Source organism: Rosa chinensis, chromosome 4 (assembly GCF_002994745.2).
Source record: "Rosa chinensis cultivar Old Blush chromosome 4, RchiOBHm-V2, whole genome shotgun sequence".
Classification (NCBI taxonomy): Eukaryota; Viridiplantae; Streptophyta; class Magnoliopsida; order Rosales; family Rosaceae; genus Rosa; species Rosa chinensis.
The window spans coordinates 56551132-56572359 of NC_037091.1; the positions used below are offsets into that span (position 1 = coordinate 56551132).

The following is a 21228-nucleotide window of genomic DNA, read 5'->3' on the forward strand; positions in this document are numbered from 1 at the left end:
ATAGAATGGGGAAATGGACCTAAATATGATTTCATTCAATTTTTTTATGAATACTTGATATAGTCTATCTTTAGATATTTAAATGATTTACGTTATGTTCTATTGTGTTCTTTTTGGTCATGTAGTATTGAGTTCAAATGATCATTTTCGGTAATTTTTCTGACATGAACGTGTTCATTCACAATTGGGTGTTGGAGACATTGTGCTAGGAAGGATTAAAGAGTAACGCCTAGTTCGATTTCGATGCGAAACAAAAACTTATCAGAAACCAATCTCCAACTGAGGTTCGCCTTGTGCGAAAAATAATTATAGTCTCCAACTTTGGAACTTGAAAGGCCTTTTCCTTTTCTCTTGATCCGAATCCCAGCTGGTAAGACAGAAGAGTCTTATCCGTAGATTGGAAAAAAGAATTTATAGGAATTAGACCCTGAAAAATGAAAATGTCTTCCAAGGGTATTCAAAAGGTAAAAAGATGTCTTATTAAAAACTGCGCAGGCGTTCCAAAGAGGACGTCCGCACTTTAGCTAAAGTGCGGACGGCGCTGCTGCAGCTCGGCTCGGGGCGCGACGGAGTGGCGAGGGTTGCCGGAAGGACGCCAGGGGTCAGGCAGAGCCATCTGCAGTCGTTGGAGTCGCCGGCGACGTCATTGGAGGGCTGCCCAGAAAACCTGCAGTTGCAGGTCGGGTTGCTGCCCAGAACCTGCAACCCCGACCTCCTCCGACCTTGAACTCCGCCCAGAACAGTCCAAGATGCCTCCGGCCTCCCTCCTGCAAGCCGCGCGCCGCCGCCGCACCCTGGAACTCCTCCGCTGCATCGCCGTCCGCACTTTAGCGAAGTGCGGACGTCCGCTTCAGAACGGGCCTCTTAAAAACTGAACATAAATTTAACAAAATAAGGTTGTTTATACACAGTCTAACAAAAAGATGTCGAACTCAAATTAGAAAGTGTTGTACTACAACAAATCCAACCCAAAAGAATTGAACTAACTACCTGAAATGTGTATATTATAACTGAAGAAAAAAGAAACAGGAAAAGGGTAATAATCTTGAGCAACTATCTAAGCTGAACACCAAAACTGCAATTCAGCCAGGTTCTCATGTCTACCCAAATCGCGATTCTCACCCTGATCCTTTGGGCCACTTGGACATGTATTCATCAACACCGTACACTATTTCCTATTTGGCTTCTAAGAGACCAATTGCCCCCTAACAAAACAATCATTACAAAAGAAACCCCACATCTCTTACAAAGTTAAGATCGAGTAACTATATTTTACACCACCTCTTGACATGACAGCACAATCATTCGGATGAAACCAAGCAAATACCAGGAGGTAAGTTACTGAGTACGTTGGAGGTGGAATAGACAAGGCATTCCATTTTTAATCAGGAATTTGCCAGCACATGATCCAACCAAAATGGATATGTGCATCAGTACATCCCCTTGAAAACAGGATTTGTTCTACAGATGCTTGCCCCATATTCCTCATACTCTGCTTTAGTATGGCAAGCCTGCACACAGATGAGATGCATCTCAATCAACATCAAAAATTTGGCAAGGGGAAAATAATAAACTCTAGCTTTATTATAAGCAAAAGAAAAGGTGAAAGCTCGGCATTGCTGCTCAGCCTTCAGATATAGAGAGGTTCTGTGCATGTGGTTTTGGAGAGAAGATGGGTGACAACCATGTTTAGACTCCCCCTCTCTAACTGTCTCCTGACTGATCAGTTAAGCTCACTCCAGTTTCTGAATACTAGTTTTCAAAGCAAATTGCATAAGGGACAAGTCGGACTGAACCCTTGATCCAAGAGAGGGGATGCAAGGGTCTAGCGACATCCAGAAGCAGTCTACTAATCAAGAGAATATAAGATACTTGATTTACTTTAACAAATTTAAAGAATGGGGTAATGGGTACGCTTGCATAGATTAATTAATACCAGGGAAACTCAATATCATATACCCATTTTTGCTTAGAAGTTAAAATGAATTCAGTTACTGGCAGTAGAGTGAAGCCGCATAGTAGAGCAGCTGCACTGGACCACCACTAACACTGCATTGTTATAGGTGAACTTACTGACCATTCACATAAATAGAGCAGCTTTGCAGCCAATATGTGACTGGCTAATTAGCCACCATAATAAGAGCATATGTGCCCACAAGTACAAGAGTACACAGGTCCAACATTTGAAGAACAAATGGAATATGAGGTTTTAAGCTTTCTAGAAAGCAGGACAACAATGCAATAAGCCAATAATCACCATGCCACTGATTAGAAGGAGAAACTCATACCCCAAAGAATTCAGGCGTGGATGCAAGTACGGAGCCTCCAAACCAAACTGCATATCTCTGGATGGGATGGCTTACCACATTTACTTCCACTGGATGTGACTGCAGACCCAGACAAACATAAAAATCAAATGCATTGACTGTGATGAGACTGAAACTTAACAAATTCATAGACAAATACATAATGCAAACAAAACAAAAAAAAAAGCTTACTTTTAGTTCTCCACCGACTCGAGCTTCAGATGCACGAAGCCGGGCATCCACAATCTTCTTTATATCTCGTTGCAGCCTTCTATGGAAGTCCTTGAACATCGTTGAACCTCCAGACAACACGATATTCTGATATGAGTAAGAATAACAAGACTACATCACTAAGCTGTATGAAGAAATCTGAAGTGCAAGACTACCATGGGCTATGCGTCTGGGCCATAAAAACAACTCAAGCACCAGAAATGGGCACAGAGGAGGAGATAAATGCCAACTGGAACTGAATGATCGTGCATAGTTAGATGAAATTGTAGCAAGAGTAAGCATATACGAAGAAACAAATTTAAGTCACATGAGAAAAAAAGACAACGACCATCATGGCACTATGTCTGGAGCTTGCAACTAAACAATTAAAACACCAGACCTGGGCATATTAAAATTTTTAGATTGTAGCAAACAATTCTTATAAGGTAGACAGTAAGGCATAAATGAAGAAATTCATTCAACCTACGTCCCAAGAAAGAGTGAAAGACCATAGTGACAATTCATTAACACCATTATGCGCCTCATTAACAACATTTGAGTCATGAAGCATATTAATTCTTATTGCTTAGCACAAAATGTGTTGCAAGGCCCACGTACCTTATACAAAGACCTCCTGGTGTCAATTGGGGCGGACTGAATACACTTGTCAATTACAACTGGTAATGGAGTCGTGAAATCGCTGCTATAAATCTCAGGATTAAAAAATACCTGTAAATAAAATCAAGACCGAATTACCAGAACAATGGTTAGCAACAAATAAGTAGTAGTCATTGAGAAGAAATTAATTTCTTTTCTGTCTGTCAACTAAGATAGAAAGTAAAAATCATGCCAAAAAGGAAAAGGGGTGGTAGTTAGAAGGAGAAACAAACCTCTGGTCCGAGAAATCGTTCATAGCCAATATCACAAGTGTAGGGTGCCCCTGTCTTTGGTTTAATGCCTTTCCATTGCTTAATATATTTGGATGGTTCTTTATCGTGCTTATTGAACTCCTGGAATCATTGGAGAAACAAGATCTTATCATCTAATAATCTACATATTGATAAATATATAAAACTAAATACACAAAGATCTGAGCTTGCAATATAAATCTGTGTAGCTCATTATAACAGGTATAAAGAAATAGTACATCTATTTGAAACAAGTCACTAAATATAAATTAACATGGAGGTAAAAATGACCTTGACAATGTCAGAACTAGTATAGCAATACATTTCCTTCACTTTGCGAGCTACATCAAAGGAGTCTTCTGGTGGCACGTTCTCTCCTCTTTCCTGCACAGAATGCGTAAATCATGAGTATACTTAGTCATGAGTGCAATTAATTAGCCAAATTCCCTCCAATCTTAAACCTAATAGGATTTAGGATTTAGGATTTAGGATTTAGAGTACGTCCTCAGTTCCAACAACTGATCCTAGCTTAGCAATAATTTTAATGACTGACCAGAGAACATAATGACCAATGGATAGATAGTAGTGAGAAAAGAAGACAACATACCCGCATAAGCTGTTGAACAAAGAGAGTGACATCTCTCCCGGCAATCGGAACTGACTTGATGCTGCTCCCAATCACATAACCTTCTGCAACAGGAACAACATGACTTGCCCCATCTCCAACATCTACTACAACACCTGTCATCTCACACTAAGAAAATTGTAGGTCAATCTATGAGGAAACGTTAAAGATATATGAAAACAATAACAAAAATACACGCACAGAGATGAGCACTTCTCCTAACAATAACAGCACCAAAAGAAAAACAACAACAGAATCCAGAACACCACAGACATTTTCACGAATAGCAAATAAACTCTATATAGTTCCTAACTTTAACACCTAAATAATAAACACAACAAATGTAATTCATAACCACAAGAGCATTGAATGTCCAATACTAACCCTACGGGCAATTTCACGAATAGCAAATAAACTCCATATATAGTTCTTAACCATAACATCCATATAATAACATCAATACATCTTCTAACTACAACAATGTCGAATGTCGAATGTCCAATACTAACCTTAGAGGTAGTGTAGCCAGCTGCGAGAGCAAGTACCGAATTCACAGCAATGTAAAGGCCAGGAACATTGAAAGTCTCAAACATAATTTCGCCGGTGTACTCCCGGCTCTCCGGGGCAGTAAGCGGGCTCTCAGTCAAAAGAAAGTAATGATCTTCAGGATCACAACGCAAATAGTTAAATATACACTGCTGCCAAAAGCGCTCCATTGAATCCCAATTGTCCACCTGCCCATGACTGATCGGATAGCTCAAATTATAAGTAGAGCTGGATCGAGACTTCTCCAAAGCCTCATCCCCTATGAAGAAATCAAGATCAGCCATCACACCGGCATTGTGCTGCGCTATCCAGCTCGCCTTGGAGGTGCTTCTCGATTGGTTCAGAAACGATTCGTTGACAGCAACTACAGTGGGGACAATGTAACACGGCTCGACGTTTCCGGCGAACCCCATCTTAGTATACCTATCAAAAACGAAGCTAAATCAATGTCGGCAGAGTGTTTGAATCGAAAATTTAAATAAATTTTGATTGGGACATATCATCGAACAAGTTGTGCGCATAGAAAACGTACCCGGTGCCGTTGTCAATGACGACTGCGGGGCGAGAGGCAGGGTCCATCAGAAGAAGAAGATTGGGATTGGGATTGGAATTGGAATTGAAGTTGAGTTTGGATACTATGGATCTGCAGCTGAGATCCAAGAGTGGGAGTGAGGGAGAGGATCATGGTCGTGAAGAGTGCAGGTGTTGTGGTAATAAAGAGAAGGAAGAGGGAGGTGTCGGTGTAGGTGTTGGTGGTGATGGTGACGCAGACTTGGATCGGAAGCGACTCAACGGAGCAGAGTTGCTGCAGCAGTTGGTGGGGGTTGTGGAGATTGGCGTGCCACCCATTTTCAACGACGGCGGTTTAAATCAGCGACAGCTCTCATCGACTCCTTCATCATTTTGTTTGCTTTTCTGGGATTCGATGATTGAAGAAAATGGAACAACGGCGCACCGACTGAGACGACCCCTCTCGCCTTTTCTATTTGTCTTTGCTTCTGTTTTGGGGCTTGTTTATGATTTGTCTGTCGTCTATGGGTTCAAGAAAACGACGTTAGGAAACCACAATTCCGTGCAACGGCGAGCGTTTTCCATACACCAAAAATTAACGGAATTTTAGGGTGTGTCCTCTAACATTTTAATTGTAATATAGAATGAAAATAGGGAATTAAACGATAAGTTCTTAAGATGAAAATACATGTTCGACACAAGTATTTCAAAATTTAGAATATTAAAAACATATCTATCATTTCCAAAAAAAAAAAAAAAAAAATCTATAGCACTCAATTTATACAATCTGAAGCTCAATTTTTTTTCTTCAAAGAGACAAAATCATTTTTAGTTTTTCCTCATTAATCTTGAAAGATTGACTATTTTGTTTGTATTGATCATGAATCCTTTATTGATTGTTATGAGAAAAGAAACAAAGTATTGTGAAGGAGATTGAACGAGAAGAACCAAATATCTCAATTTTGTTTATGTTTATATGAAATTACAAGCTCCTGAATCTTTAGTTCAAAACGATAATTCAATCAAATGTCTCAACCTTAGTTGTTAATTCCTCTAGCCCATCAGATAATCTAATTATATTGAAGCATAAAATGCCGAAGCTTTCACCCTAACTCATCCATATAAATTAGATCTGACACATAAAAGAGGAATTTTTAAAATCATTCATTCTTCTCCACTGCATGATTCTACAAGTTTCAATTGATTGAAAAAGACGGGGAAGAAGAAAGTTAAAACAGCAGATAAAGTAGATGAGATCATGAGAAGAAAGGATAAGTCTCAATGGAAATTGTGGGAGAGAAAGAGAGGAGAAGAGTTTGTGGATCTATTTACTTAAAAGTAAAAAAAATAAAAATAAATCACTTTCTCTAATTGCAAGGCAAGTTGTTTTCAAGAAACAAGGAAAACGTCAAAAAGTCATTTCCCATATTTTTTCATAGTTCCTGAATTGTTTCCTAAAATTTGTTTTCCATGTTTTTCAAATTTAATGCACCGAACGCAAATTACATAAGTTTTTGAATTCGTAAAATAAAAAACAATCGCAAAATGATACCGAACGGGCTCTTATACACTTTGTATATAACACTCTAGTATTGACCTCGTAGTGTAGTTTATTAATGTCAAATTGATTCGAATTTCGCTTTTTCGTTCAAGTTGAAGAATTCAAGAAATGCCTATTACGATTTTATGATGACCCATTGAGTCTTGCTTTTACTCAATAATTATAGTTTTGGGGCTTGGTTCGCTCAGGGTTTTGCCACCTGTCTGGATTGGAAGCTCAATGCTAGCTTCTAAGTTTGGGGAGTTTGTGGTGTGGGTTAATGGTTTAGACGGATTATTGGAAGTCTTATTGCAATCATAAGTAAATTTCTTTTCAGTAATTGTTTTAGGAAAATTGAATTGGGAGATAATTGAGTCGTACTTTCATTGATAATAGGGGTCTCTTTATATAGAGGATTACAAACATAGAGATAGAGTTGTACATGGAAACATAATTGTACATTGATTGGATATCTCCTAAGATTCTCCGAGAATATCTCTAATATAAACCATATTTCAACTAGAGCAAGTAACCTCTAGTTTGGGCCATACACATATTCTGGATTTAATTGAACAATACTGACTTTATTGATATTCGTTCGAAGTCCAATATATCTTTGAGGTACTGAGCACCTATATTTATCTAAATTTTAATTGACACTCATATTTTCTTCAAAATTTTTATAAATTACAAACCAAAATTTATATCAAAATTGAAATTGTAAATCTTATTGCAGATTTGCAGTGCACGTAGTAAAATGTTAATTAAATTGTAAGAAAAAAAATACTTATCGGATAAATTGAATTTTATTTTGCAATCCATGGAACTTTCCTTTCCTTTTAGTTTATAGGTGAAAACCTATATTTAGAAACTTCCCCAAAAAAAAAAATATTTAGAAAGAAATTCAATTCATACAAATCATGATCCAAAACATCTAATACAAATCCTTGATTTATAAGTAAATTGTTTATATCTGGTGAATGTACGTGATAATCGGGTGTCTGTTAATTGTCCAAATCATTGATTTTGATTTGTTTCTCTTTTTGTCCATCTGTGTGTAACTGTGAGCTCATGAGGCTCAATATATAAGAGACTCACACCTCTCACATAAATCTTCAACTAATTTCCCAAACCCTAACCCTCTTCTGTCTTGCGTAGCCAAATTAAAATGAAAAGTATAATATCTGTAGCAGTTCTCATATGCCTCTTTGAAGTTTCATTTCTTCCATTAACTCAGTGCAGGGTTTACCTACCAACGGATGCCAATCTCATTGGCCAGACATGCCTTCAAACCCCGAAACCCGATCTTTGTGTCTCTTCTCTTGAATCGGTCCCTGAGAGCTCCGATACAGACATCAAAGGCTTAGCTCTCATAATGTCCGACAAAGTACTCAAGGGCAAAGCACAGGATGCTCTGAAAGAAATCAACGAGCTGATTAAGCAGACACCTATATCGAGTAACAAAGCCTTACTTGCATGCGCAGACTACTATGGCACGATCATAGAATTTCATATCGAAAAACAAGCGCATGATGGAATTACTGGGAATCAGCCTAGGAAAGCTGCACAGCAAGCCATGGATGATACCGTCTATTTGGTCAATGAATGTAACAATGGTTTGGGTTCTTCACCTAGCTCTCCTCTAACAGTTATGGGCGCAAGCGTGGCTGATATTGCGACCATTACTAAAGCAATAGTGCAGATATTGTCGTGATATATATTTACTCCCATTATCTCCAATTGTTGTTTTATTTCCAGCTCTATATATATAGGATCGAGAGATGACGCCCTTAAACTTTTAAAGTGAGGATATTTTTATTTTTAAGATGTATTTTAATAATCACAACCACTCATTCTTTAGTTACCTATACACATGAATTGAAATATTAGCCAAATTGGAAAAATTTTAACCATTTGATTAGCACAATTTTCGTTTTAATTTTATCTAACGGACTACATTTATTTACACAATTTTGAGTGACCAAATGATTATGGATTTGGTTGATTTTTTTTTTAAAGGGGGCTGGTGTGACTGTCCTCAAGCCTTGATTAATGAAATTGCAGATTACAATAAGCATAAAGAGATAATCCTGAGATAATACCAAGACTCTCTACAAAATTTATGTATTCTAAGTTTCTAACAAGCACACCAATTAGTAAAAAGTGCACAAATAACTACTCTATTTGCTTTGACATAGCAGTGACATACCGGAAAGATAACTCTATTACGAAGAAGCATCATTACAAATAGCACAGCTTTTCCACTATGTTGCCACACGGAAATAAATCCGGCGACATTCAATTTCATCCTGCCATTAGCAGGTTGCGTCAATTTGATCAAGCAAATAGCTCGCTGATTTGTTGATTTTTTGTAGACATAATTCTTGCATAGGAATCTAAAGGATCAACAGTTGAAATCATTGAATTAGATTATATACTAGTGTAAAATAGTAAAAATCCTTAAATTCTTAAAGTAAGGTTGTCCTCTCTTGTTCCTCCATATATATATATATATATATATATATATATATATATATATATATTGTTAAAAAGTATTGACTTACTTTGTAGAGAGTAAGAAACGTATAAAGAGAGATGAGGGGAAAATAGAGAAGTGTATTATTCAGTCTTAGAGGCCTCCCTTATATAGAGGTAGGGTTTACATGATAAGTGTTTAAACTATTGATATATTACATGTAGGTCCCTAACCAATAACGTGGACAGCCACATAAGAAATAATATTTACAACACTCCCCCTTGGATGTCCACCAATTGATGATGGCATTGGACGCGCTTATTGTTGCCTCGTTAAAAACCTTGCCAGGTAACAAAAACTCAGTGGGATAAAAATAACTCTGGTCGAAGGACAAAAAGAGCACAACGCGCATATGTCCTAGGTAGCATGTTTCTTGATGCTCCCCCTGATTGCAATCTCCCCCTGATCTTTGCATGCGTCGCTTGATAGCTTCGAGAGTCGTCTCAATCCGATCCCTTCCACTAACTTCTGGAAAGTACACTTAGGTAGAGATTTGGTGAATAAATCAGCCAAGTTTTCGTCGGATCGAATTTGCTTCACTGCAATTTCTTGATTCTTCTGAAGCTCATGAGTGTGAAAGAACTTTGGTGCGATATGCTTAGTCTTGTCACCTTTGATGAATCCTTCTTTAATCTGAGCAATACAAGCAGTATTGTCTTCATACATGACTGTTGGTTTGTCAGTTACTGAAGGTAAATCACAGGTGCTTCGAATGTGGCGAATCATGGATCTTAACCAAAAACATTCTCGGCCAGCCTCATAGAAAGCAATTATTTCTGAATGATTAGAGGAAGTTGCCACGAGTGTTTGCTTAGATGATCGCCATGAAATTGCTGTGTCTCCACAAGTAAAAACATATCCTGTTTGAGAGCGACCTCTATGCGGATCAGAGAGATATCCTGCATCAGCATATCCAACAATCGTGGAATTATCAACAGATTTATTTGTATAGAATAAACCCATATCTGTTGTACCACGAAGGTAGCGTAAAATGTCTTTTACGCCCTTCCAATGGCGTGATGTTGGAGCAGAGCTATATCTTGCCAATACGCTAACTGCAAATGCAATGTCTGGTCTTGTACATTGCGCCAAATAAAGAAGGGCACCAATAGCACTAAGATATGGTACTTCTGGACCAAGGATAATTTCGTCATCTTGTCTTGGACGAAATGGATCTTTCATAGTGTCAAGACTCCGAACAACCATTGGGGTACTCAATGGGTGAGCCTTTTCCATACCAAATCTCTTCAGAATTTTTTCTGTATAAGCAGATTGATGGACAAGAATCCCACTATCCAAATGCTCAATTTGCAGCCCGAGGCAATACCTTGTTTTTCCAAGGTCTTTCATTTCAAATTCTTTCTTTAAATATTCAGCAGTTTTTCCAAGTTCTGAAGAACTTCCAATCAGATTTATGTCATCGACATAAACTGCGACTATTGCAAAACCAGAATTTGATTTCTTAATGAACACGCAAGGACATATAGGATCATTGACATATCCTTCCTTAAGTAGATACTCACTGAGGCGGTTGTACCACATTTGTCCAGATTGCTTCAATCCATATAAGGATCGTCTCAGTTTGATTGAGTACATACTGCGTGGTTTTGCAGTTGCTTCAGGCAACCTAAGTCCTTCTGGGACTTTCATGTAGATATCAGTATCTAACTCACCGTATAGGTATGCAGTAACAATATCCATAAGACGCATATCAAGTTTTTCTGAAACTACTAAACTTATTAGATAGCGGAATGTGATAGCATCCATTACAGGAGAATATGTTTCCTCATAATCTATCCCAGGCCTTTGTGAAAAACCTTGTGCAACAAGTCGCGCCTTATATCTTGCAATCTCATTTTTCTCATTACGCTTTCTCACAAATACCCATTTATATCCAACCGGTTTGACATTGGGTGGTGTTTGGACAACAGGTCCGAAAACACTGCGTTTTTCTAGAGAATTTAATTCAGTTTGGATTGCATCTTTCCATTTGAGCCAGTCATGTCTCTGTCTACATTCATTAACAGAGCGAGGTTCAGTGTCATCGCCTTTTATTATTTCAGTAGCTACTGCGAATGAGAATATATTGTCTATGATCATATCTCAACGATCCCACAACTCATTAGTGTACACATAGTTTACGGAAATTTCCTTATTTTCAGGTACCTGAGCCTCTTCATGGGCTGGTGTCTCACCAATGTCATTTTCCTCTTCTGTAGTCACAGAATCATGAATTGTGGATCGGACATTAATGTCTTGCCCAATATTCTCTTCAGGGGCGATTTCATTAGGATTCAGATGTGCCTTTGTTTTCCTCTTTCTAGGAACTGAATCTTTTGAACCTACAGGTCTGCCACGCTTCAGGCGTGCAGCAGATGGCTCATTGGCAGCCACATTATTTTGTCCAATTTGGACATTAATTCTTGCCGGTGCATTTATTGCTGGGATATGTGATCTTGTCACTTTTGCTGTGTCAGTGAATGCATCAGGCATTGTGTTAGCAATATTTTGAAGGTGCAGAATCCTTCGTACTTCAATTTCACTTTCTTTAGTACGAGGATCAAGATGAGATATAGTGGGTACAGTCCACATTAATTCACGACGTTCATTTGGAACAGTCTTATCTCCCCCTAACGGCGGGAATATTGTCTCATCAAAATGGCAATCTGCAAACCGTGCGGTGAAGGTATCACCCGTCATGGGTTCTAAATACCGAATAATGGATGGTGAATCAAAACCAATGTAGATTCCCAATCGACGTTGAGGGCCCATTTTTGTTCGTTGTGGCGGTGCAATAGGCACATAAACAGCACAACCAAATGTTCGAAGATGGGAGATATTGGGCTGGCTCCCAGAAACAAGTTGTAATGGGGAATATTGATGGTTGGCTATGGGCCTCAACCGAATTAAAGCTGCTGCATGCAAAATTGCATGTCCCCATGCAAAAACTGGCATCTTTGTTTTCATTAACAAAGTGCGAGCTATTATTTGAAGTCTCTTAATAAGAGCTTCTGCCAAACCATTTTGTGTATGAACATGAGGAACTGAATGTTCAATTTCAATTCCCATAGACATGCAATAATCATCAAACGTTTGAGATGTAAATTCACCAGCATTGTCTAAACGAATGGACTTGATAGAGTAGTCCGGGAATTGAGCTCGTAATTTAATTATCTGAGCAAGTAGTTTGGCAAATGCCACATTACTGGTAGACAAGAGGCAAACATGTGACCATCTTGTAGAGGCATCAACTAGGACCATAAAATATCGAAATGGTCCACAAGATGGGTCAATAGGTCCACAAATGTCCCCTTGAATTCTTTGTAGAAAAGATGGGGATTCAATATCTATCTTTGCATAAGATGGTTTAACCACCAATTTCCCTTGTGAGCAGGCTTTGCAAGGGTTGCTTGGCAAAACAATATGTTTAGTCATCAATGGATGTCCATTGGAATTTGTAATGATCCTACGCATCATGGTGGATCCAGGGTGACCCAAACGGTCATGCCAAAGCATAAATGTATGTTGATTTTTGAACTGCTGGTTCACAACATGGTATGCCTCAATTGGTTGAATGGTTGTGTAATACAACCCAGATGATAGGGCAACCAATTTTTCCAATATATGCTTTTGGCAGTTTTTATTGGATGTAATGCAAAGATATTCCACATGATTATCATTTGTGGTCTCAATGTGGTATCCATTTAAACGGATGTCTCTAAAACTGAGGAGATTTCTTCTGGATCTCGAAGAGTATAAAGCCTCTTGAATGGACAATTGAGTTCCATTGGGTAGCCTAATGTGGGCTCTTCCGGAGCCTTCAATCAGGTCTGCAGGACCTGAGATAGTAGTCACATTGGCTTTAGAAGGTGTTAAAGTGGAGAAATAAACCCGATCGCGAAGAATCGTATGTGTGGTGGCACTGTCAGCAAGACATATTTCTTCTCCATCCTTCATAAGTTGAGGGCATCCAAAATCCATGTTCATGCCTTCATAAAAGAAATAATAATAATAATTAATTAATTAGTCTGACTAAGGCAATAAAACATGATATTATAGATCATTTATAGATAAAAACAATTTAGTCATTCATTTGGGTACGAGAGAAAAAAAATATATATATACCCATCATAATTCCTTTTTGCAAACTGACGTCAAAAAAATAGATGCATCATAGACCACATGCAATTTAATTAATGAGCTCCAGAAAAAAATAGGGAGGCCCCTTATGCAATTTAATTAATGCATCATAAACCACATGATAGAGCAAAAAGTATCCAGAAAAAAACTTCTTTTTATTGCCTTGCAAAATAGCTAGGAACAAACCAAACTAAAAAAAATCAGAGGCCTAAACAAAAGGTGACTAATGTAGAAAGAAAATAAAAAAAATGCCTAAACATAGGCTGACAACTAGTAGTCGTCAAGAATTCCACCACTGGTCATATCATCAAAATTGCTTCCATTGTTCGCAAAAAAATCTGAGACATCGAGCGGAGTAATGTCTATAGGCTCAGATGAATCCCAAGGGTCAGAGTGGTCAATGTAGTTTGTCTCCACATGTTTCTTTTTCAAGGAAGCTTTGTAGAGGGCCACCAAATGGTCTTCTACACGACAGGTGCGAGCCCAATGGCCTTTACCACCACATCTAAGACAAACATTGTCTTCATTTTTATGAGGTTTGATCATCTGACCATTTCCTTTAGTAATCTTGGCATTGTTCCTTGGGCCCAACTGCTGGTTGTAGCCCCCACGAGCTTGGCCATTTTGTCGACCCTGACCACGTCTATGACCACGGTTACGGGCTTTGCCATGCCTTCCACCACGTCTATTGCCATAACCACTAGTAAAAGTAGCATTCGCTTCAGGGAATGGTTGTGATCCTGTAGGGCGAGACTGATGGTTCTTCATTAAGAGCTCATTGTTTTGCTCAGCCACCAGAAGACAAGAGATGAGATCAGAATATTTGGTGAATCCTCTTTCTCTGTATTGCTGCTGTAAGACCATATTGGAGGCATGAAAAGTGGAGAAGGTCTTTTCAAGCATCATGGCCTGAGTTACAGTTTCTCCACAAAGATTCATTTGGGAGGTGATCCTGAACATGGCAGAATTATAATCTATCACAGAACTGTAATCTTGAAGGCGCAGATGCGTCCATTCATAACGTGCTCTAGGGAGCACAACAGTCTTTTGGTGAGCGAACCTATCTGCCAAACCTGTCCATAGCTCAAGTGGGTCTTTGACAGTTAAGTACTCGTCCTTCAATCCCTGATGGAGATGGTGGCGCAGAAAAATCATAGCCTTAGCTTTATTCTGCGGGGACGCTGAGTTTCCTTCCTTGATTGTAGGCCCAAGGTTTTGGGCTTCGAGATGAATCTCTGCATCAAGGGCCCAAGACAGGTAATTCTTGCCAGAGATGTCAAAGGCGACAAAATCCAATTTTGCCAAATTCGTCATCTTCCTGCCACAATGAAGATGAGGTATGTTAGGATCCATATATTGTGTTAGAACTACAGGTTCTTAACAAATAAGTAATCAATATCGAAACTTCAGGTTCGAAAAAAAATGAACATTGGATCGCAATTATATACACGAAGCTTCAGGTTCGTGGTCTTATGATTAGAACTTCAGGTCCTAAAATTCCGTATTTTTGAACTTCGGGTTCAAACGGATATGTACTCGAAACTTCTGGCTCGAGTAGCAGTAGTGAAACTTCAGGTTCACTTGTATTACTAATATTAAGTATGCTTAATTGATAAAACATATAAGATAAATTTAATTAAATAAATATCAGATATGCTATAAGGAATGAAACAGCAAAAATATATCCATTATGTTAACAACATATACCTTATATATATATATATATATATATATATGTATAAAGGAACGTGTTTGCTATTAGGTGTGCAACTGCACATTTAGATATTTTATATATATATTAACGAAGTAGTAACAAAACAACCATATTAAACTATATATATATATATATATATATATATGTATATATATATATAGAAACAAAGAACAGTTAGAGATCATGGCCCATAGTTAGCAAACAGAAAGACTCAATACGCAATAGCCAATAGGGAGGAAAAACCATGGATTGCAGAAGCACATGGCAGATGAAGAATGAAAAAAAAAATAAACAAAACCCCAATAAACAACTTGATAAAGTGATAACGATAAAGGTACTGTACTGCAACAATACGGCATGTATAATTGATTATAAGATTGTGGGCTATGATTCCTATATATCAGTATTTCATAATGGATTTTAGTGAAAGCAATCGCATAACATATATATAAGGGACAGTTCCCGTGCCATTGAGTAATTTACAAACATTGATATGATGCCGTATATCTCCATAAACCCTAATATGCATAATTGATATAGATTATAAATAAACTCATAGATCATGAGTTATAGTTAAGAGCAACAACGTTGCACTATAAACTCGTAGATCATCATAGAGTTTTAAGAAAAATAGCAGAGCGTGCTGATAACGTGTTAAAAAGTATTGACTTACTTTGTAGAGAGTAAGAAACGTATAAAGAGAGATGAGGGGAAAATAGAGAAGTGTCTTCTTCAGTCTTAGAGGCCTCCCTTATATAGAGGTAGGGTTTACATGATAAGTGTTTAAACTATTGATATATTACATGTAGGTCCCTAACCAATAACGTGGACAGCCACATAAGAAATAATATTTACAACATATATATATATATATATATATATATATCTGTGTGTGTGTGTGTTACCTTAACAAATCAATAAAATTGCTTTAGTATGTGAATTTTTTTGTCTTGCTACACAGTACATACAATGATGAAAAAAGAGCATCATATTACCATCATATTGCCGGGTTTTCTTGCTGAATGATCTCAGCCTCATTGAGCAAACATGCAACAAAACACCACACCACGATCTTTGTGTCTCTGCTCTTACCTCGGTCCCTGAGAGTGCCGATGCAAATGTCAAAGGCTTAGCCCTCATAATGGCATATGTTATACTTAGGATCGCTGCAAATGATGCTCTAAACCAAATCCAGGAGATGCTAGCGCACAACCCAGAAGACAAACTCTTAAACGACTATGTAAGAAATTACATAGCAATCATACAACTTGACATTGAACGCAGCAAGAAATCCATTACTAGTCGGGACTATAAGTCGGCAGAGCAAAGCATGAATGATGCTATCTCTCACGCTCATTCATGCGAAGGGTTTTCCAGGCAGATCTCCTCTAATATATTAGAACACACTTGTGGCTGATATTGTTGACTTAGCTGCAGAAATAGTAGTTATATAAATCATATTACCTAGCTTGATATGCATGCATGGACATCCAATTGTTGCTTTATTTTTAGGGTTCTTGACCCGAAACACCAAAATTAGCCAAAATTATCTCACTGACCCCAGTAACATATTTACATTTCCACTAACCCAATTATAAATGAAATGACAACTTTGCCCTTAACATAATTAAGAAACCACAGCCACTGCCACTCATCTCTCTCTCCCCTCCATCTACAGACACGATCTTCTCTCTCTCCTCTCCTTCTCTCTCCTCAAAGTTTCACTGTCCACACAGCCCCCCCAAAGCCAATAAGTGTTCGGCAAGCCGTGGTCAACACCACTGTCATCGACGATGTTCTCCTTGCGAGGATCTCTCATCACTCTCGCCATCTTCATCTTACTTTCCCTCGCCTACTTCTTCCTTTACTTCTCCGTCTCCTCCCCTCCCTCTCCCTCGGTCACCGCCACCGTCGACCGCCACAAGATAGAGAGGGAAAATTTCAAACTAAGGATCTGGATCAGGCTCAGCTCTTCTTCATCCCTATCTCCTGCCACAAGAAGCGAGGCAAGGTACGGTGGTTTATTTTATGGTAAAGTTTGTTGATTTGATTGTGTTTTGATTTCGGAGAGGAGTATGATTTGTTCATTGCTATGGATCTGTGTATAGTTTATGAATCCTACTAAGGACTACATAACGTGAGATCGAAGCTTTCTTCTGCTTCTCTATATTCGGCTTTGCTATGGGTCGGGCTTGGACGCCGTCGTTCAAGCTTTTTTTTTTGGTTGGTAAAATGGGGGCAGAAGCCCGGAATGAAAGAAGGAAAAAAAGTTTTATTGGGGCAATAGAGACCTGTTAAAGGTCTATTAGGGAGTAATAGACATCTATTGGGGGACAATAGACGTTTTGGATTAATGTAATCTCCTCATTTTTTTTTTTTAATCAAAATTTTATTTGTTTAAATTTAGAGAGATTAGTTCCCATTCCGGCGACTGAAAGTTCAATTGGGAGACAATAGACGTTTTGGATTCATGTAATCTCCTCTCTCTTTTTTTAATCAAAATTTTATTTGTTTAAATTTAGAGAGATTAGTTCCCATTCCGGCGACGGAAAGTTCAATTGGGAGGCAATAGACGTTTTGAATTGATGTAATTTCCTCATTTTTTTTCTTTAATCAAAGTTTTATTTGTCTAAATTTAGGGAGATTAGTTCCCATTTCGGAGACCATTAATTCTATTGGGGGCAATAGACGTCTAATGGGGAGCAATAAAAGTTTATTGCCCCTCTATTGGAGGGCAATAGATGTTTATTAGGGGGAAATAAACTTTTCTGGCGACCTATAAGATCTCTGATGACCTCTTTAGAGACATCCGGCGAGGTTTTTAGAGAAGTCCGGTAGTGGCGGTCAGTGACAGGAATCCGGGGTCGATGACAGGAATCCAGCAGTCGGTGACCCGAATCCGGGGCTAGCAACAGGAATCCGGCAAAGTCTCCCATGGTTTCTCTCTCTCTCTCTCTCTCTCTCTCTCTCTCTATGTAACAAAGAGATGAAGGTGAAATAGTCTAAAAAAGAAAAAACATAATTGAATATTAGGGAAGACCTTATTAGAGTCTTCATGGGTAAAGGGGAATTAAAATAACTTAATGGGGTAAGTGGGCCACAACGCTGCCACACCTTGCCACAGCCCTGCCACAATGCGCCACACCTTGTCACAGCACGCCACACCTCTGCCACACCAGAATCCCTAATTAGAGGTATGTTTTAAAGTTCCCGTTTTTAGAGTTTTTGTTCCTTTTCTCTTCTTTTTCCTCGGGGACTTGCAACCTCCCTTCTTCTACCCCCATTTCTTCTTCATAGGGGAACCAAAGGCCGAACTTTGGGGGTTCGTGCTCACTCCAAGCTTTGAGCTTGTAAAGTCCTCCAAACTTAGAGTTTGTTGAGAAGTTATGATCGACCACAGACACATCATTGTTTCGATCTAATCCAATTCCTCTTGGAATCAGATTTCTTAGAAGCGACTACGCTCAGAAATTCTATTATTTTCGTGGTAGTCTTTTTCACTCCGAAACTAACCCTAATTTCATGTTCTATTTCAGGATGACTAACCTGAACAGATTAGACTTCGCTCTATTGGGAACAACTGGCTCTGGATATTACAAGTGAGTTCGTGATGTCCACCAGCATCTCAAGGCCGATGGAATACTGGATGAGATTTTCAAGCCTAACTAGGACGTGCTACCTGTTGAGCAAGCTCAAGTTTTGGAAGCAAATAGCGTAGCCTTAGAGGCAAATAAGGCGAAAGTCATCATCCTAATGACTCGTCATATGGATAATTTACTCCAATATGAGTATATGAATGAAGAAGACCCCAGAAGGTTGTGGCTCCCACTCGATGAAAAATTTGGCAACGTCCATGACTCCCTGCTTCCTGACCTAGAAGTGAGATAGCATAGCCTCCGCTTCTGTGATTTCAAGACAGTTCTTGACTACAAATCGAAAGCACTTCGCATTAAATTATTTGATGGAATTATGTGGAAAAGATATCATAGATGCGATGTTGATTGAGAGGACTCTCTCTACCTTCCCCATCTCTACTTTGATGGTTGCAAAAAACTATCGAATCGATGTTACCATAGGACAGATCACAAGATTTCATGAGCTCATTGGAGCTATGAATGTCACTGAAAAGCATGATAACATTCTTGTGAAGAACTATAATTTGAGATCCCTGGAAACAGAGCATATTCCGGAGTCCAATTATAGTCGAGCCCCTAAGAGAGGACGCCAAGAGGAAAACCCTAATCTTAGGGATACTTCTGGACGTTCTGGTCCATATAATCGCTCTACTAAGGAATGTAACGGCCAAAATAGGCGAACACGGAACCGAAGAGATCAACGTGGAAAGAGAGAGGGAGGCAACGCCTCTGGCCATGTTGGTGGCGCCGCCAACACTAAGAGCCATCCTTATGATGCTTTCAAAGCGCCTCAATTAATGGAATATGAGCAAAGAGATGTATGTTCCCGATGTGGAGTGTCCGGTCGTTGGGCACACATTTGTAGAGTTAGTGGAAATATTGTCACCACCTACAAAGCATATTGTGAAACAAGAGAAGCTCACTATGTGGAACAAGAAGATCAATAAGATGATTTAGAGTGAAGGGTTGAAGACTTCAAATCTGGCTGGGATCAATAGATCACCAATTCTGTTTAAGTCTTTATTTTTCCAAGAGATGTAATAAGAAATTGCCATATAATTTGTAGTAAATGTCATTGGTTTAATTTTTCTTCACATAGGCATATCCAAAATGAGTATGATGTCTAGGAAGGTTTTGAGATAAATGGTACTTAAGCGAGCTTTGCTCCACCGACATCTCTCTACTCACCTGGTCATATTTATTTTGGAGTTACTGAAAGAAGTCAAACGACTACCTTTGTTTTGCATTAGCTAGCATTTGGATTAGATTCTTCTGATGGTTAAGAGACAATGATGTACTCCGTTGGCTTATGAATAAAATTTTGAGTTCTTTAAGACTCCATTATGATTATGAGCATATTACTTTGTGACTACGATGGCTAGGCCATCAGTATTAATTCAAGGACATGGAATAGCCCAAGTTCCCCTTGCCAAATGGCGCCTTGATTACTGTCACAGAAACTCTCTACGCTCATAGGGCAAATCGCACCTCTGAATAACGAACGAATTCCATGCGAAATCGCATGTAGAGAACAAAAATGAGTTCCTTTGCAATACATCTAATGCTTGCATCTTAGAGAAGTTTATATGTCTCTCTAGTAGACTCTATATTACAATTCGAGCTATTAAATCCAATAAAGTTATGAGAGAATATCTCTTGGATTTAGACACATATTGGCTTTCTCAAGACAAGATAGGTCATCCTGGTAATGATATGATGATCTGTCTACTAAAGACTTCACACGGACATCCATTTTTGTGAGCAAAATGAAGCACGAATCAAAAGTTGATTCCTGAACTAAGTATAACCGCCACCGCTGCCTAGGGCACGGCTGCCGTCCACCACTATCTTAGGGCTGGCAGAGTCCCTATCCATAACCCCATGGATGGCATCCATCATGGTGATGGCGCCCTAGGTGATGCTGCAATCACTGATTTTGCTTCAACTAGCGTTTCAGACGCTCAGGCCCAACCAAAATCTTCATTGGTTGCTTCTAAAGCCTCTAGCTCGTTTTTACAAAGCATGTTCCTTAGGAAAATTAGGACTGAGATCGTCCTATATAAAGGATATAAAAATACTCATTCTGTTCTTACATAGAATCCATGGGGATTCTGTGGACTAGTTCAACCAACTTGCGGACGTTTAAAAATCTCATGATGTTGGCTGACAAGCAAATACGCTGGTCACGTGTTGTGCCATTGTTCACTTGTAATGCTGCTTATGCTACACTCCTAGCACATATCAATGGGCTCACTCCCCGGATCATCCTATTCAGTCAATTGGATTTGACGATGCTAGAGAGTTTACATCGAAGACTTTCAATGGTTATTGGAATGGGATTGATGTTGGACATCATATTCCCATGAATCACCCAAATGGTCTCGTAGGCTTCTAGGGTCTCGGGATCTTCCCTCGAGTCGTCAGGTTTGTCGGATGGGGATGGCAAGTCTGAAGTTAGGAGTACCTCTCGCCTACCATGTCCCTTGCAACAGTTAAGGAGTTGCACTGTCTCGCGAGCTCTTGATCGCCTCGAACTGTGAGAATGCCTCCCGGAATGG

The 21228-nt window shown here is 38.9% G+C and overlaps 3 protein-coding genes across 5 annotated transcripts; 1 reads left to right on the forward strand and 2 right to left on the reverse strand.

The window, feature by feature from the left end:
• Nucleotides 1–913: 913 nt before the first annotated feature.
• Nucleotides 914–5604, reverse strand: LOC112198053 (actin-related protein 3). 3 transcript variants are annotated; one of them, XM_040518412.1, is made up of 9 exons: nt 5128–5602; nt 4559–5033; nt 4032–4178; nt 3716–3808; nt 3407–3526; nt 3135–3245; nt 2499–2624; nt 2289–2387; nt 914–1511 (listed from the first exon to the last, which is right to left on the reverse strand). In XM_040518412.1, exons 1-9 carry the CDS (start codon nt 5172–5174, stop codon nt 1431–1433), a joined length of 1299 nt encoding a protein of 432 aa, XP_040374346.1. In that variant the 5' UTR covers nt 5175–5602; the 3' UTR covers nt 914–1430. The 3 variants fall into 3 exon arrangements, with proteins under 3 accessions (XP_040374346.1, XP_024194836.1, XP_040374348.1); XM_024339068.2 differs by having other exon boundaries at nt 4559–5018; nt 5128–5600; XM_040518414.1 differs by lacking the exons at nt 914–1511; nt 2289–2387; nt 2499–2624 and adding an exon at nt 2633–2772 and having other exon boundaries at nt 5128–5604.
• A 2175-nt stretch (nt 5605–7779) lies between these two features.
• LOC121052475 (cell wall / vacuolar inhibitor of fructosidase 1-like) lies at nt 7780–8545 on the forward strand. Its single transcript, XM_040517618.1, has one exon. It carries the CDS (start codon nt 7814–7816, stop codon nt 8357–8359), a length of 546 nt encoding a protein of 181 aa, XP_040373552.1. The 5' UTR covers nt 7780–7813; the 3' UTR covers nt 8360–8545.
• Nucleotides 8546–13591: 5046 nt separating this feature from the next.
• On the reverse strand, nt 13592–14635 carry LOC112199618. Its single transcript, XM_024340602.1, has one exon. The coding sequence runs from the start codon at nt 14633–14635 to the stop codon at nt 13592–13594; it is 1044 nt and encodes a 347-aa protein (XP_024196370.1).
• Nucleotides 14636–21228: the final 6593 nt, after the last annotated feature.

Coding starts and splice junctions, on each gene's coding strand:
- LOC112198053 (XM_040518412.1), bottom strand. CDS start 5,174: ATGGACCCTGCCTCTCGCCCCGCAGTCGTCATTGACAACGGCACCGG. Junction 3,809..4,031: donor TTGTTCAACAGCTTATGCGG/GTATGTTGTCTT, acceptor CATTCTGTGCAG/GAAAGAGGAGAGAACGTGCC. Junction 2,388..2,498: donor GAGTCGGTGGAGAACTAAAA/GTAAGCTTTTTT, acceptor CTGGGTCTGCAG/TCACATCCAGTGGAAGTAAA.
- LOC112199618 (XM_024340602.1), bottom strand. CDS start 14,635: ATGACGAATTTGGCAAAATTGGATTTTGTCGCCTTTGACATCTCTGGC.
- LOC121052475 (XM_040517618.1), top strand. CDS start 7,814: ATGAAAAGTATAATATCTGTAGCAGTTCTCATATGCCTCTTTGAAGTT.